Source organism: Tympanuchus pallidicinctus, unplaced genomic scaffold (genome assembly GCF_026119805.1).
Source record: "Tympanuchus pallidicinctus isolate F22 unplaced genomic scaffold, pur_lepc_1.0 scaffold16, whole genome shotgun sequence".
NCBI lineage: Eukaryota > Metazoa > Chordata > Aves > Galliformes > Phasianidae > Tympanuchus > Tympanuchus pallidicinctus.
Genome location: NW_026294679.1, coordinates 15,013,602 through 15,030,092, shown reverse-complemented (window position 1 = coordinate 15,030,092; position 16,491 = coordinate 15,013,602). Strand labels below are relative to the sequence as shown.

The following is a 16,491-nucleotide window of genomic DNA, read 5'->3' as shown; positions in this document are numbered from 1 at the left end:
AGTTTTCTCATTCACTTGCAGTGGGTAAATTCAACTATACACCCAACATTTTCCATTGAAACTTAATTCCAGGAACTCCACTTAGATACTTATCCTACATTGTACATGTGCACAGACATGTACACGTGTATTTGTGAGAGGTGCTTAAAGAGAGAAAAACAGAATGTTATAGATTTTTTTTAATTGTGAAATTTGTTTTTCCTTCATTAAGTCAAGAGAAGATTGAATTTATATTACTAAAAGTGAATAACTACCAAGTTATATGTGCATAAAATGCATGAAATCCTAACGACTTTAAACAGTCTGAGCTTGGCCATGTCATTTACACAGGTAAAGATGAAATAAAGGAATGAGGATATGCTTAAGCACAAACAGATATGATTTCTATGTAAATGTTTGGGTATTTTTTCCAAAAATTATTAATCTAAATGAAATTGTGAAATCAGAAAATGGCTTGAATACAAGATTGAGTTCAGAATCCAACAAAATTCTTAGTCTATAAGCACAAATGACTAAATAGGGTTCTTCAAGCAATGTGGTTTCTTTTGTTCTTTCTTCAGAAAAAGTGGCTGATCTCTGCTCTCTTAATTGGCAGAAAAAATGGTAATAACTGACAGATACTGTGTGGAGAGGGAACCTTGAGATTGGTTGTAGTTTTATGGTATGTTTGAAGTTTCCTACCATTGGGAGTTTGTAATTGCTCATGTGGATTTTCTGTAAAGGGGAGGTGCAAAGAAGATGCAAGCAGGCTCTTTCTAGTGGGGCCCAGTGACAGGACAAAAACCAATGTTCCGTCAGTATATTTGGAAACACTTCTTTCACTGTGGAGGTGACAATCACCAGGGAAGGCTCAGGTTGGATATTAGGAAAAATTTCTTCTCTGAAAGAGCAGTCAGGTGCTGGAACACGCTGCCCAGGGAGGTGGTTGAGTAACTGTCCCTGGAGATGTCCAAGAAATGTTTAGATGTGGTACTAGGAGACATGGTTTAGCAGGGGAATATTGATGGTAGGTGAATGGTTGGACTAGATGAGCCTGGAGGTCTTTTCCAACCTTGGTGTTTCTGAGTCTATGAATTGATGTAGCAGGTTGCCCGGTGAGGATTTGGAGTCTCCCTCCTTGGACATATTCAAATTAAACAGAATGCTTGGATAGAGGTACCTTTCAGCATAAACCATTTTGTAAATGGAAAAGGAATGTTGAAAATTGTAGTTGATTTTAAGGGCTAACATCCGCTGGAGCAGATATAGATACCAGCAGAGCTGCAATATAATTCATCTTGGTTTATCTTTTTTGTTTATTTGTTTTTTTCTGGTATCTACGTTGATCAAGAAGAGCAAAAAGAGATTCTTGGTATAAGAAAAATAGATCATATGTTTTTTGGCAATTCTTAATTTGAGAGGAGTAATTATCAAGGTACAACTTAATGTTATCTGTGATATTACCATTTTTGTGCATACAATGGCATGTCACAAATATTTCACAACAATGGTATTCTTCATTAGAAACTCCTTCATAATTCACCTTCAGATTGACAATGTATCTCACAATAGTTGGTCTATTAGCTGCATCAGGCGTAGTTTCAGTATGGGTACCTTCACAGTACTCTAGAAACTGGAGATTTTTAAGGAGTTACGTAATTATACATTCGATTAAAAATGCATTGTGCATTGTATGTGTTGTTTCACTTAGATCCTTAAAAGTGCAGATTCACGTTATCTTCTGGTTCTGCCTCAAGCCACATGGATTTTTTTGTCATCCTTTTGTTGACTAGAAGATTTCTGAATTTTGTTTCTTTGTTTCAGCTTAACCAGGGCACAAATATGGTTTCTTTGTGTTATGAAATGGTGTGTACACACAATAACACAAACACATAAGTATTATAGTTTTAAAAACATTTGTATTGATTTCTTTTCTGGTTTTGTAAAAGTCAACCTTTAGTAAGCTATCTAGCAATTTCATTATTGTGTGTGCTCATCTTTTAAGATATAGAACACATTAGATTGCTTATCATGATTCCACTACATCTAAATCACAACTGATGATAAATTGCTCTATTTGTACTTTGAGTTGACAAGCGAAGCCTGTATTTTAATTAGCATTTTCTGTATATCAGCTGATAAACTTTCTTTGTAAAAAAGTATTTCAGATGTACCAGAATTATGTAATCTTTCTTAAATAATCATCTCTTTATTTTTTCCTCTTAATTAAGACTCACTCTCAGAATTGCACTCTTATTCTGTTAAGCGGTTGTGAAATGTCATGTAAAGAAGTATTAGAATCTGGTAGAAGTTCTTAATGAAGTTTATGTTTGGAAGAGGGCTAAGTTGGCTTTTTTCAGTAACTGTTAAATTAAGTCATGATATGTTTCATACTGAACTCCATGTATGTATTGATTAATCCTGAATATTAAGACTGTGCAGGAATAAGGCATTTGTTTTCTGTTCCAGCTTCTCTATTCTCATATTCCACAATATTGAATATTAGGTTTTTAGTAATGCAGGTTCACAGTTGTATTTAAGATTATTTTGAAAATATGTTTGGTATGATTTCTTGCACTAAGGTCAATAATACCAGCTTTTAAGGAAATGCATTTTAATTTAGGGTCTGTTTTATGCATAGATGTTTAACGTTGGCAGCTAATCTTGCATTATCATTTTCACTGAACTTTTCAAGGCAAAGCTAATATACATTTGGCCTTTATCTTTGTCTATGCTGAGGTGGTTTCAGTTTAAAAACATAATGGTGTTATATTTTTGCAAATTGTTTTAGTTGTAGAGAATACTGAAAGCATATGTACGTTGTGATTTTAATATATGTGGTGCATACATTTTCCTTTGATGTTCACATTCACTACAGAAATCAGAACTATTTATGGAATAGTTCTTAGTAGTAGACCATTGCTGAGCCCTTGTGATACATGGAAACTCCTAAGAAGGATAACTGGGAGACATGTTATTTAAATAGAAGCAAGTAGCACGTAAAAGTCTAAGGTATTTATAAGGTTTCCAGCTCAGTGTTTGCATCTCAGTGTGTCTATCTGTCTTTATAGCAGTTACTATGGTTAATTCAGTTTCGGAAGAAATACAGATCAGATGTGCTTATTTCAGTTGCATGGATTTCTGTGTGGATGATTTTGTGCCACTATTGGCATACAGGAGAAAATATAGTTCAGAAATATTGTTTCTAAATGACTGGGTAATTTATCTGATAGCTACCTATCCTATAGGTATTTACAGTCAGTACTGTGTGCCCCTAACGAAGACAGTTTTTGGCACTAAAATGGTTTGGTATCACTGATCTGGTACAAAACAATATCAACTTTTATGTTTCCTTTAAAATAATTCTCTAAGTGAAAAAGTAATCTTAAAAATTCAAACAGTAAAAATAGTAAATTATCTACTTTTTCTGTATTGACTGCAGGTTTTCACGATGCCTTAAATCAAGAATTAGCTTTCATGTTTCATTACACAAATAGTCAACAGGGATTTGCAGCCTCTCAGGGAAGTTCATGGAGTCCAGTCTAGCATGAAGGAGTTAGCTTGGTCTGCTGGATGCCCTCTAGATTTGACCATGGTGGGTTCCTTGCTAGCTTGGCTTGAATTTGAGTGTATGGACTAAGCAAAGGACAGCCTTTTGATCTTCATTTCATCCACTTTTGCATTTTTTCCTTGGTGATCTCAGATTACCTGACCAATTTTAAATTTGTTTCTCACCAGTGAAATGGAATCAGTTTGTGTACAGTTACAGCAATGCTGCAGCAGATAATTGGCCTACTTGTGGGGAAGGCTTAGGAAACTGTTACACATACAGAAGTGTTCTCAAAGTTATTCATTCAATTATTTTTTGTATCATCAGTACATCATTGTTAAAGTTCTATGGGGTGTCTGTGAGTTTTGCAAGAACAAACAATTCTGACAGCTAAAGACTAAAGACTATATCAAAAAGGAGTTAAAATATTTTGCAGAGGAATTATATTCATTTTTCCTATTTAAATCTAATACTTTCCTTTCCTCTCTTAGCATGTAAGTTGTATGTTCATTTATCTAATCTAAGAAGTATTTGAACATATAATAAATCTCAATCCTGAAGAGCTATGAGGTGATATAATAATTTTAAAGGCAGTATAAGAAAATCTCACTTTTTTTTCTTACTGCTCTTACAGGCACAAATACCACAAATACTGATTTGCTCAAAATAGCATCAAAGGTAGGCAGCTGTTGGATAAACAATTGCAAAGCTTTCACTGTGAAGAAGTCTTACAAGAAAACAGAGCTACTATGATGTATTAAAAATAGAGGTATTTAATTGATAAACCATTTCTCTCTGTTGCCCAGAAAATGTTTTCTGAAGGCAGTTCTCTGAATCATTTTTTGTTATTCAGTACTGTGGACAATAACATTCCAGTGAATGCTTTCCTGGTTATCCATTATAGAATTTAACTGAAGGTAGGAAAACAAATTGGATAACTGGGGAACAGTTGATCCTTAATTATCATTTTATTATTATTATTTTTTGGTATTTAATGTTGACTGTGAGTTGCTTTTGGTTATTATCTCCTGTATAAACACAAATTGTTTATTATAGTCAGTATCATCCTAAAGCTCCTGAAAAGAATTCAATCATTATAATTACACTGTAGGTTATGGTGCTATGCTACAGTTACTTCCTATGTGTAACATTTGTAGAGCACAGTGCTCACATTAATTTAAAGATTAATAATAAATGATAAAAATAATAAAAATAAAATTAGAGAGCTGATTGAGAGGTTTCCCACACTTTGCATGCTAATTACCAGCTCCATTCCCTGAACAGCTGCTTTTCCACTCATCAGAAAGAAACACCAAATACAGGGTTTACCCACCATGTGCCATCCCTGTGGTCTGCGTCATAGATAAGCCACGTGTAGCTTAATGACAGTAAACCTGCTCAAACCCAGATTTAACTTGTATGGGAGCTTTTGGTGTTTTACACTCTTTATTGAATGGTCACATACAGCAGCCAAATATTTCCCTTTCCCTCTGAGAAGACATCTTCCTCTATCCCCCTGATAATTCCACAATGCTTTCACAAGCAAGCATGGCTACAACTATATGCTAAAAACTATTAAATATCCTGGTTTGCTACTGTTGACAGGCACCTGCTTCCAAAGCTAGATGTACCTACTGTTGGCACCAGGCATGTATTTACACTGTAAAATATTTGGAGCAGAACGTTAAGAGTAATCAAAATGACAAGGAAAACATAGCTGCTGGCATGTAGTTCCCCAGCCTGAAAGCTGGCCAGCACACTGGGGATTAATACCCTCCTCTTTATATCTGTGCTCTCCTCTAAGCTCTTTAAAGACACATGAACAGGGCTTGCATTTACATCGTCACTGCAGGACAGCGTTCATTAAGTCTAGGAGGGTTCATTTGCCTCAGACAGAGCAGTGTCCTTAGCAATTAAGCCTTATTGAGCAGACATCATCTATGATTTTGTAATTCCAATTCAAACCAAATTGGACCTATTTAATTTAATCTCTAGATTCTTCTCCCCAAAAATTCCACTAGTCTTGTATCATAACACATTGTATTCATGAATCCATGTCTAACGTGGATTCACATCGAAATAAGCAAGGATACAGATTTTTGAATTTTTTTTAATTTGTTTTTGTGGTGTCTCTGAAGATTTCTGACAAAAGGATCATACAAAAGACAGTTCTAAAATGGCAGCATCTTCCCTTGTTGCTGTGTGATATTAACTTGATTTTGTCTCCTTCCAAGTAAATTTCTGAGTAGGCTTAAGTCTGTCCTCCTGATACCCAGGGTTCTTATCCTGCTATCTGTTCTGCATTCACAGGGACCTAGACTCCAGCACCTCATGTTCACTGCCAGAGCTGCCCCCAGACTTCACATCAACAACCAGTTCTTCCTTATTTGTAATGATCAGGTCCAGCAGAAACAGAGAGAAACAACTCTCATTGTTTCTTTAGTCATGTGTGTCAGGAGATGATAGTCAACACAATTCAGCCCCTCTGCCCTGGATTGCTTGTGCCTTGCTGTGTTATCCTTCCAACAGAAATCAGTCATTGATCAGTGATCCTTCTCAGTGAGGACCAGTGCCAACCAAAAGTGAGCCTTCTTACAGCAGTTGGAAGAAAATGTCTGTGATAGACACCCAGCATGTAACTCATGTTGGCCTGCCCTCTAAGCCTAATACAGAGGCTTTCAGCTGGCTCATCATCTGTCCCAGGATGGAGCTACATCCATCCCCACTGCTTCCTCACGTGAATAATAAGTCACCCTCCTTGCCACACTGGCCTGGCCTTCCTTCAGAGCTTGCAGCCATCGCTCCAGCTGTGTGAGCTATCTTGCAACATTCCTCATTCCTTCTGCCTGCTCCATGTGCTGCATGCGTCAGTGTACAAGTAGGTAAGAGAGGTGCTCAGTCATGCCGATTTCACAGAGATCTGAGAGCTCCTCCACAACAGTGTCCTGTAGGCGTTCCTTTATTTCTGAGCATACACTTTGATTTTAATCTTGTATCTGATTTCGAGGCTCTCCAATCCATCCTATGGCACTTTCTTACCATCAGTACACCCACCTCTCTGGATTATTGGTGTCATCCCTTCCCACATCACTTGTCCAGCATGCTGGCAGAGATATCTGGGCAGCTTTGTTTCAAGTTTATTTTCATCTTAGTACTACATCTAGAAAAATATTTTGATTCAGAATCACAATCCCTGCAAAGGTTTGGTGAGGAGAATAAAGCTACTACTTTGAACTAGGTTTGCTTAAATACTGTTTATAAAGAGTCCAGTGTAAATATACTCCTTCAAGCAGAGTATCACATCACTAAATTACAAAAACATGTAGCACACAGTCTATTATAGTACAAAGACCAGTATTTTCAATTTGATTCTGTCCTTGACCTCTGTACTCAGACTGCCACCAAGGGGAAAAACTGCGATGGTGACAGTGTACATAGCTGTCCCTACAAAGTACACTGAGCTCCTTGGCTCAGCTCACACCATTTGTTGTCATTTGTTTATGTAAGCTTAGTTCCACAATGCTGTGTCTGCACTTGAATTCACTGCATAGAGCGCTTATTCATTCCCCTGCAAATTGTTGGATACCCATGTTTGTGGATTGTGCTCTATAAATAAACCACCATAGGAAGACAGCAGGAAGCAACTGGTGCACTGGTGGTTGGAAATGGCTACTCCGTTGCTTACTACCAGTTGACTGAGTTGGTTTTTTCCTTAAAACTGATTTATCCTTGTGACCACAACTAAAATTCTAGTTCTCTAAACATTAAAAGCTTCAGCGTTGCGGAGTTGAAAAAATGTTTTAAATAATAATTTGACTCATACTACTTTTTATTATGCAGTCATAGATTAAACTAAGATAGCTCCTACAATAAAAGCTTTTTTCTGCCATTTCTGTTGAAAATCTCAGCTTTTCTGTGTATTTTCTGTTGCTATTCCTAATGGAAAATGTTACAGAAATTCACAGCCTATTAATGTAGAAAAAAACTTTAGCTGCAAAATCACTGTCACAAGCTAACCTCTTTGCTGGCCTCTTGGAAAATTCAAAGGTAGAAGGTTTCTTCCCTCTTCAATTAAGTACAGTTCCAATAAGTACACACCTGATTTTAAAAATCTTCCTATAATATTCAAAATATGCTGCCAGTTTCAAACATCAGAATGGGAAGTCATATATGATGTTTATCAAGCCTGGCAGCTTAGCACAATATGCTTTACATTAGAGGTTATTCTCATGTTTATGTGTTACTGATATTTTAATTTTTTTAATTGAATTGTCTCTGATTTCGCAGAACCCAGCAATCATTTGACATCACTGATTTGATCTATGCACGTTGATTTCAGAATCAATTGAAATTCTTGCCCAAATTCTGTTCCTTTCTGTTTACATGAGAAGTACAAATCTGCAAGACCTGGATCAGGCTTCCACAGATGTGGATGAGGATCGCTTGCTGGCATCATTTCTAAACCAAACTCATTTCCCAAGTTGATCCACATGATTATTAACCAAGGCAAGGTTTAAGCTGTTTACATAGTTGTGCTGGCATAGCTACCTCTGTTAGGACTGAGAAAAAATTCACCCTTGAATTGCCATAATGATGTTAGTCTGCAAGCAACCTTCCATCCTTCCTGCATTACTCTCCTGATTGGGGTATAATTGACTTAGCAGAGGAGCCTTATTGCCTAAAACTCTTGTCTCGTTGAACCAGCTAAGTGCTTTAGCTGTAGCTCCAAAAAGACTTCATTAATATAAGCAGTCTCAACCGGGCAGAGATGGAAGTATAGCTAAGTTATAATTACAATTACAAGATGAGTTGCCAAATATTACAGAGGTCACTGGAGGTACACAGATTAAAAAAAAATGCTGTGCCATGCCTAACACAAAACACTATGCTTCTGATTTACTTTTGTTGAAGACCTCAGACTAATTTAAGATACTGTGATGTCTCTCACACACTTGAATTGATCTTATTAGAAATTACTGGCAGAAGTTAATTTTTATTTTGGTGAAATTTGGGTTGGTGTCCTGTCTGTTTCCAACAACATGCAGTAAGTATCATAAGACTAGTGACCTAGATTTTTCAGATGCAGCCAAATTTCTTCCAATTTTAATTCTTTTGGGTATGGGAAAATAGAGTCCTTTGAAAACATTTACCATAGATTTTTCATGACTAATTGTGTTATTGGCAAAGCTTTTTGGGTATAGATGTGATCCTGAAGGGACCTTTTTGGGAACATAACGCTGTGTACAGGTTTCGAAGAGAACAAAATTAAGAGAAATAAGAATATTTCCCAAATTGGCAGGGAATTAAGAAAATTTATTTTCTTTGGTTTGAAAGAAAATTTAAATGTGATCAATTATTTTTTTTTTTACTATCAGTTCTGTGACACTGAAAGAAGAAAATCTGTATTGATTTTGATCTTATAAATGGGATTAATGCATGTATGTATGTTTTGTGAAAGCTTTGTAAAAATCTCTCTAGATAGATGGCATCGCCATTGATAGATGCTGGGGTGAGGTTTTGAAAGCTGCATTCAAGGTGTAGGTTTCTGTTGCTCCTCAGTCTGAGTGGAAAGTAGCAAACTTGAAATCTCAGTTTAAAAATGGAAATATTGGCCTTTTGAAAGACTACTCTTGAAAGTTTTAAGACAATATCAACTGACTTTTCCATGTTTCCTGTGTTAAATCTGGTCTTTATTTCAGAAAGAAGTGTAATATTATATATAATAAAGAGTCTGTTGATATTTAGGGAGTTAAAGGCTTCAAAGTAATTTTGGAGCGGCCAAAGACATTTGATGTTTGAGGAAGTGCACAGAAATACATTGCTATCTGTGCAACAAGATTCCAGTACAAAGCAGAAAAGAAAGAACAACAGATAAACCAAGCAGTCTGTGTCACTGATTTCATTACATGTGAAAAAAATCGTTAAGGGCATTTACAGTAAAAAGTTTGATATTTTTTGAATGTGCAAGACAAATAGAAGCTTAAGGAGCGTTTTTGGGAAATATCATACTGAATAAACTGCTTTATTTCTATGTAGATGCTACTATTGAAATATTTGTATGCTTCATTGATATCTCCATATTTGAATTATATTTTTGATTAATTCTTAAAATAATGAACACAGACCTTCAATTAGTAGAATTCTGCCTTTATTCTTTCAAAACTGGAGGTGAAATAAGTAGGTAATAAGTTCTCTTGGTAACGATAATTCCTCTCCTGCTCTGGTTACATATCTAGAAAATAATTAACAGGTTTTCTCTAATGCTTCCTACAGATGTTGAAACTATAGTACAAATATTGACTGAGAGGCAGCAAAATTTGCTTGGACTGGAGAAAAAAAATAATGGTTTATACAACCAAGTTTGCCAAAAACAAAATAGAAATTCTGGAAGCTCTGATTTACAGTTGTTGTCAAGGGGGCCAAATGTGTGTACATGCATTCACATATTTGCAGAATACACACGTCCCATCACCTTCAAGGCTCTACATAAGAGTGTTCTGGTTTCCAGATATTTTGCAGGGCTCCAGCTCCTGTCCTGAAGAGCTGGGCATGAGATGGCTTTGGGTTGTCCTTTGGTTACATGAGGGAACCCATTGTGGGGATCTGAAGTGACTCTGGAATGAGCAGGATTTCAAAGATGTTAGCAGAAACTTGCAAGTATGATGTTTTCCTATGTTTATCAGTGAAAGAGAGGAAAGGAATTTGGGGAGGAGATAGAGGAAACAAGCCTGCACCTTGTGACTGGGTTGAGCATATTGGGTAAGAAGGACTTTGGACAGCAGTGTGTACAATAGCAGAGAAGGTGGAGGCAACTGGCTCTCCTGCTGTGAGAAGATGGGGTGGTTTTCCTTCCCTTTGTCCTCGCCACATATGTGCACACCCCTACCCCCACAGTGAGAGCTCTGCCTTTTGAGTTAGGTCAGAACAGAGCCGCTTTTGATCCTAGAGATGCTTGGCTAAAGATAAGGGTCAAAGACCACTGGAGCCCATGGATGTTATGCAAGGGGCTATTGTGAATGGGGCCCAGACTGCAGCCTTCATCAACCTGCCTCCCTGCTCCCCCTCCAACGCTGGCTTTGTTCCTCAGGGGGTTGCGAAAGCCTCAGGACTACATAAAGCATTCCCTGTCCGAACGTCCTGGCCACTGCCACCAAGACAGAGCTCTCCTGAGGCTTCAGGTAGGGGTGCTGTCTGTAAGGGATCTGCTGGAGTGGGCTGGGGGCAACTGGGGACCTTTCCTGCAGGTGCATCAGGAAAGCTGCACAATGTCCTGGGGACTTGTTGGGGCAGCTCTCCTCTCTTCCCTGAGAGTTGATGGAGGCCATTTCTGATTGTTTGGTTGTTTGCCTCTTTGCTGTTGCTGCAGGGACAGAATGGCCTACACAAGGAGATCTCTGCTGCTGCTGGCGCTGGCCTTCCTGGGCAGCAGCATGGCAGAGAGGGACTGCCGTGTGAGCAACTTCAAAGTCAAGGAGAACTTTGACAAGAACAGGGTAAATCTTTCTCTTCAGAGTCTTTGATATCTTGCCTAGTAGTCCTTCCTGGGCTACGAAATCTGGCATCATGTGTTTATGTTTTCACTCTGACTGCAATCTCTAAAAGAGTGGAAGTGCGTATTGATGCCTGTACCTTCACAGTACTGGATCCTGATACAACTGATACAGGAATACTGCAAAAACTGAGGTTAGCAGACTGCTCTCAACTTTTGTGATGTAAATAGAAAAGGAGTGGAGTAACTCAATTTTTTTTCTGCAAAAAATGCATGATATTTTCAGAATGATTATAAAGGAAGACATATTTATATGTAGATCTGTCAAGATCTGCCAGTAGCTATCCTCTTTCCATCAATTTTTTTCTCAGTACAAGAAAACTACAAACAGAAAAAAGATGCCAGAAAACAGTCAGTTCTTTCTTCTGTTTGCCCTAGGACATACTGGTGGTCTTACGCTGTTGGTACAACTAGATTTATTTTACAGATAAACTTCAAGGCACGGTGTCAAAGATCTATGTTTCATCCCCTCTGTCATCCTACCCCAGTTTGCAGTGTCTGTTTCTAGTATTTTCCATGCTTGTAGGTCTAACTGCAGGCTTTTTCTTTTCCTTGCAGTACAGTGGCACCTGGTACGCCATGGCAAAAAAAGATCCTGAGGGGCTGTTTCTGCAGGACAATGTGGTTGCCCAGTTCACTGTAGATGAGAATGGACAGATGAGTGCCACTGCAAAGGGCAGAGTCAGACTCTTCAAGTAAGCTATTTGCAATCATTCTATTGCAAATAGAATATTCTATTTCACTACCCTTCTGCTTTGCTTGATCTTAATCAAATCCAGCCTGCTCTCCTTGTGCTAGTCACAGTCTCACGAAGTCTGCTGTCAGGTTTTAACATGATATTTTCTTTCTCCCTGACTGCAGTAACTGGGATGTCTGTGCTGATATGATTGGCTCTTTCACTGACACAGAGGATCCTGCCAAGTTCAAGATGAAGTACTGGGGTGTCGCCTCTTTTCTGCAGAAAGGAAGTGAGTAATTAACTCTAGAAAATGTGGAGCTAATTGGGAGCCTGATTATGTTGAATATTGATGCTGGGAAAAAGTGCAGCATTGGATTTCTTGAACACTTAAACCGTGCAATGACAATAAAATAGCAAAGTCTTAATGAGAACAAGGTGATCACTATTTTTTTATGAGACATCTGGCTGGTTCTCTTTAAGCAAGAGAAGACCAGGCCTTTGTATATCTTTGTATTTATTTTGATTGCTACCCACTTATATAATCTAAAGTGACTATTCCGAAGAAATAAAAGGTAAATGTAGTATTTTTGTAGTATATTATGCCTTATTTTATTTCAGAATTCATTTACTGGATGCTCCTGCTCTCTATGAAAAGCCTAATGTCAGACTTGGTCTAGTAGGGAAGAGGATTTTACGACTATTCTTTTGCATAAGCTAATATCAGCAAATGCAGAGATTTATCTCTTTTTACAAATATCATACAGTAAATATATATTCATATTTTCCTGTCATCTTTCACACTCTATGCAAAATTAGTTTCTTGATGAAGTAGACATTCAGTTACTTGCAGCTCAAGACATTTATATGGATTGTTTCCAAGAGCAGCAGATGGAATTTGGAAGTGATTGAAGCTCCATTCTCTCCAAAAACTCAGTTAAAAAGAATGCTTTTGTTGCCAATTGCTCTTGAATTGTTGCTGAATTACCTCAAAGTGTGCTGATGAATCGTATTTTCATGGATACTTCAGATTGCTGACTGACCTTGGACTCTATCTTCTTAAAAACTGTGGTCCCCACCCACAGGAGAAATGGGAAAAAGAACTACATTCAAATGGCAATTGTATTAATCTTTCACCTTAAATATATAACTTAAGTTGTATATTTATATAGGAGGGAATATTTATGACTATTTTGAAGCACAACTAGTATAACAAAGAGCACTTTTTTCTTCTTTTTATTAACTATTTTGATCATACCTTTTTTTGGGGGGGGGGATAAGGGGGTTAAAATAACTTTAATATTCATGGTAGTTCATACATGGTTCTGTTTTTTTGTGTTTGGTGCCTTATTTTATAATAATTTTCAGGCATAGATTTACAGGATGTTTACTACCTTTTTCTCGTGCCACTCTTGTTGTGTACCAATGTTAGAGGAGAAGCAGTAGTGCCAATCCTTCCTTCTCCCCTTCATCATAGCCCCTAACATATGCTTATTTTTAAGATGAACAAACAAACTTTCTCTCCGAACATAGAATCAAATACTGGACATAGATATAAACTAACAGCTAATTTGCTATCATTCATACCAGTACTCATTGAAATTTCTTTTGTTATTGTATTAAAGTTATGGAATTATGACAGCGATCTACATTTTATTTGTGTCTCTGTAACGCCCATGCTTTGCTATGATTTCTTCCAGATGATGATCACTGGGTAGTGGACACAGATTACGATACATATGCTCTTCATTATTCCTGCCGTGAGCTAAATGAAGATGGCACTTGCGCTGATAGCTATTCCTTTGTGTTCTCCCGGGACCCCAAGGGATTGCCTCCAGAGGCACAGAAAATTGTTAGACAAAGGCAGATAGACCTCTGCTTGGACAGAAAATACAGAGTTATCGTTCATAATGGTAAGAATTATTTTTTTTTAATAATTTTATTTCAGAACTTAGTATTGGGAATCCCTTTGAATAGCAAATGCATTAAGTTTTATACTTAGTGGCTTTAATATTGTCATTTGAAAACTGGAGCTTTTAATAAGTGCATTTCAACTTTTACTTCCCTTATCAGAAGGAGAGCCAAAGTGTATAGCTTTTTATGTGGCATGTCATATCAGCTGAAGCAATAATTAAAGGAAGCTGTAAAACAATTAAATCAGTGTAGTATGATTAAACATAGTAACTTCTTAGTTGCTGTAAAAACAAATTTTATCTCTTTAATCAGAACTTTTACCTTCCTTGAAAGTAGTTGATGGAGGAAATACAATAGTGAAGAATGAAGAAAAAAGATCAGAGTATTTAGGGCAAAGAAAATAGCATTGTTCCTCCATTCCTACCTTTGCATTCTGGAAGACAGGGTATCTTCAGAAGATTTACTGGTGAGTCAGCTGGATTCCCAACATAGTGCCATGGACAAAAGAGTTAATGGGATTCTTGAATGCATAAGTCATGGATGTTTACAGACTCATATGAGGCATAGATACTTGGCATGGGTCTGCTTGATATGTCATGTTTAATGATGTTGATAACTAGGAAGGATATGAGAATGAATTAGAAATTTCAAAGAAGAGCAAAGAAAGTGGTTGAAAGTTTGTTAAATGTGTCCAGCAGTGAGTGTTTGAAAGAGCTTCATCTTTTTCTCATCAGAGTTTAAAGACTGACCTGAGCAGTCTGTCCTTACCCACACAAGCAATAAGAACCAACTAGTAAAGGGCTTGCAAGCACAGGAATAATAAAATAAAATGGATGGAACTTTAAACTGGATACATTTAGGGCAGAAATAAATAGCTATTTGTTTAACTCCAAAGTTCATTAACCTTTGGAACTGTTTACCAAGAGGCACTGTATGGTCATCACCACTGAAATCTGAAAATCAAGATAAAAGGCTTGTCTAAATAATGTGTTGGAATAAACTGAGATTGACTGAAGGAACTTTTGTGTATTAGGAAGAAAGTCAGAACAGGTGAACACAGTCAAGTCTTGTCTCTGTTACCTGCTCATCTGATCTACAAACAGTAATATATCGCCATGTAGTAAAGTGTCCTGATAAAAAGGTGCATGAAAGATCTACTGAGCTTGGTGGTGTTCAGTATCCTCATTAGTGACCCAGAAAAATCATAGAATCATAGAACATTTTGGGTTGGAAGAGACCTTTAAAATTATGTAGTTCCAACCCCTCTGCTATAGGCAGGGACAAGGACACCTCCCACCAGAAAAGTGCCTGACAACAAGAAAAATGAAATTTTTGTCTTGATGAGAATTTGGAAGCAACATAAAAGTATTTAAGACTGTCAGATTTAAGAGAAATCAAAGATGCAGATTAAACAAGATTTTGATACCTACTTGATAATGAAGCTTCACAGGAAAAATATAACCACTCAGATGCTCTTGAATTCTGACCTGTATGTTCAGGAAAGACGTCTGTATGATGCATCAGACAACATAATTAAAATGCTGCTACATTTGCTGCAGCAACCAGAAAGCTAATGATGTGTTTTATTGTATAAAGTGTAGGATACTTTCTTGTTTTTTCTGTGCCCTGCAAATGACACGTGTCAAGAGCTAAAATTTCTGAAGATTAAAAAAAAAAAAAAAAAAAAAACTAATGAGATTCTTAGGGGTGTAAAGGATGTTTTTGCATTAATCAAAAATAAAGTGTACCTATTCAGCTGCTATGCTGTGACTTTGAAAGATGTGTGTTACAGAGGCTCCTTGCATATCTGTCAAACTCAAAAAAGTGCTACTCCACTGTAAAGTCAGTATGTTAGGCTAGTCCGAGTACTGGTCTGGTTGAGGATTGTTTGATGGAAATTTGTGTTTTGCCTAATGTGGATGAAAAACAATTCATTCTATTTTATTTATTTATTTTTGTGTGTGTGTTTCAGGATTTTGCTCTTAAGGACATCCATAAGTATGGAAGGAAACCATGTAATAGCACCATGGATGTAGAGTTAATACATTGATCAGGTGCTCTTTTAAAAAGATTTTTGATGGCTTCATTTAGATTTAAAATATATTTATCTGAACTGCATAGCTCATTTTGTTAATAAACCAATAAAACATTTCAATAAACTTGGATTACAGGGGATGCAAATTGTCTGTATGCACATCTGTACATATTTAGGCATTGGTTTTATTAATAAATTGTTGCTATAATGCACTATTTTAAATTGCTGACAGTTGACAATAAATTAAGAATTTATTCTTTTTTGTTACTGGGTTCAATTTCTAACTAACAGTGTTTTAATTAAAAATCAAAATATTTGTATTTGCTTCTAAAACTTTTACTTTCTTTTGAAGTAGAATGCCTTTTTTCTTTTCCCCAGTAAATACTGAAAATCTTTCCCAATTGCATTTTAGAAGTGAGAAAAGAATTACAATAACAGTATATATCACTGCTTACTTTTTTGACTACAGAAGTCATAAAAAATGCATCTTTTTAAAATAACTATTTTTCACATGACAAGTAAACATTTATTTATTCTTTATTTATAAATTAGTAGGCATTATATCTACTTAATTCAAGGTGGAACTAAAACAATAATTCACATGCTGATAATAAAGCTTTATAATCTCATCTGCTGAAACCCTTTTGTATGTAGACAGTTATCTAACTATAAAATCAGGGGCTTTTTTTTTTCTTGTAGTCTGCAAGAGCAGAAAACTTCTGAAGATGTACATTTTCACTGTAAAGTTGTCTCAGTAAAAACAAAGAGTAAAGACAGTACAGATCTGC

General features: G+C 36.6%; 1 protein-coding gene across 1 annotated transcript; it reads left to right on the top strand.

The window, feature by feature from the left end:
* The first annotated feature begins 10,598 nt into the window (after positions 1-10,598).
* On the top strand, positions 10,599-15,925 carry RBP4 (retinol binding protein 4). The gene is made up of 6 exons (XM_052677206.1): positions 10,599-10,707; positions 10,896-11,022; positions 11,637-11,773; positions 11,940-12,046; positions 13,455-13,667; positions 15,641-15,925. The coding sequence occupies exons 2-6, from the start codon at positions 10,903-10,905 to the stop codon at positions 15,652-15,654; spliced, it is 591 nt and encodes a 196-aa protein (XP_052533166.1). The 5' UTR covers positions 10,599-10,707; positions 10,896-10,902; the 3' UTR covers positions 15,655-15,925.
* Positions 15,926-16,491: the final 566 nt, after the last annotated feature.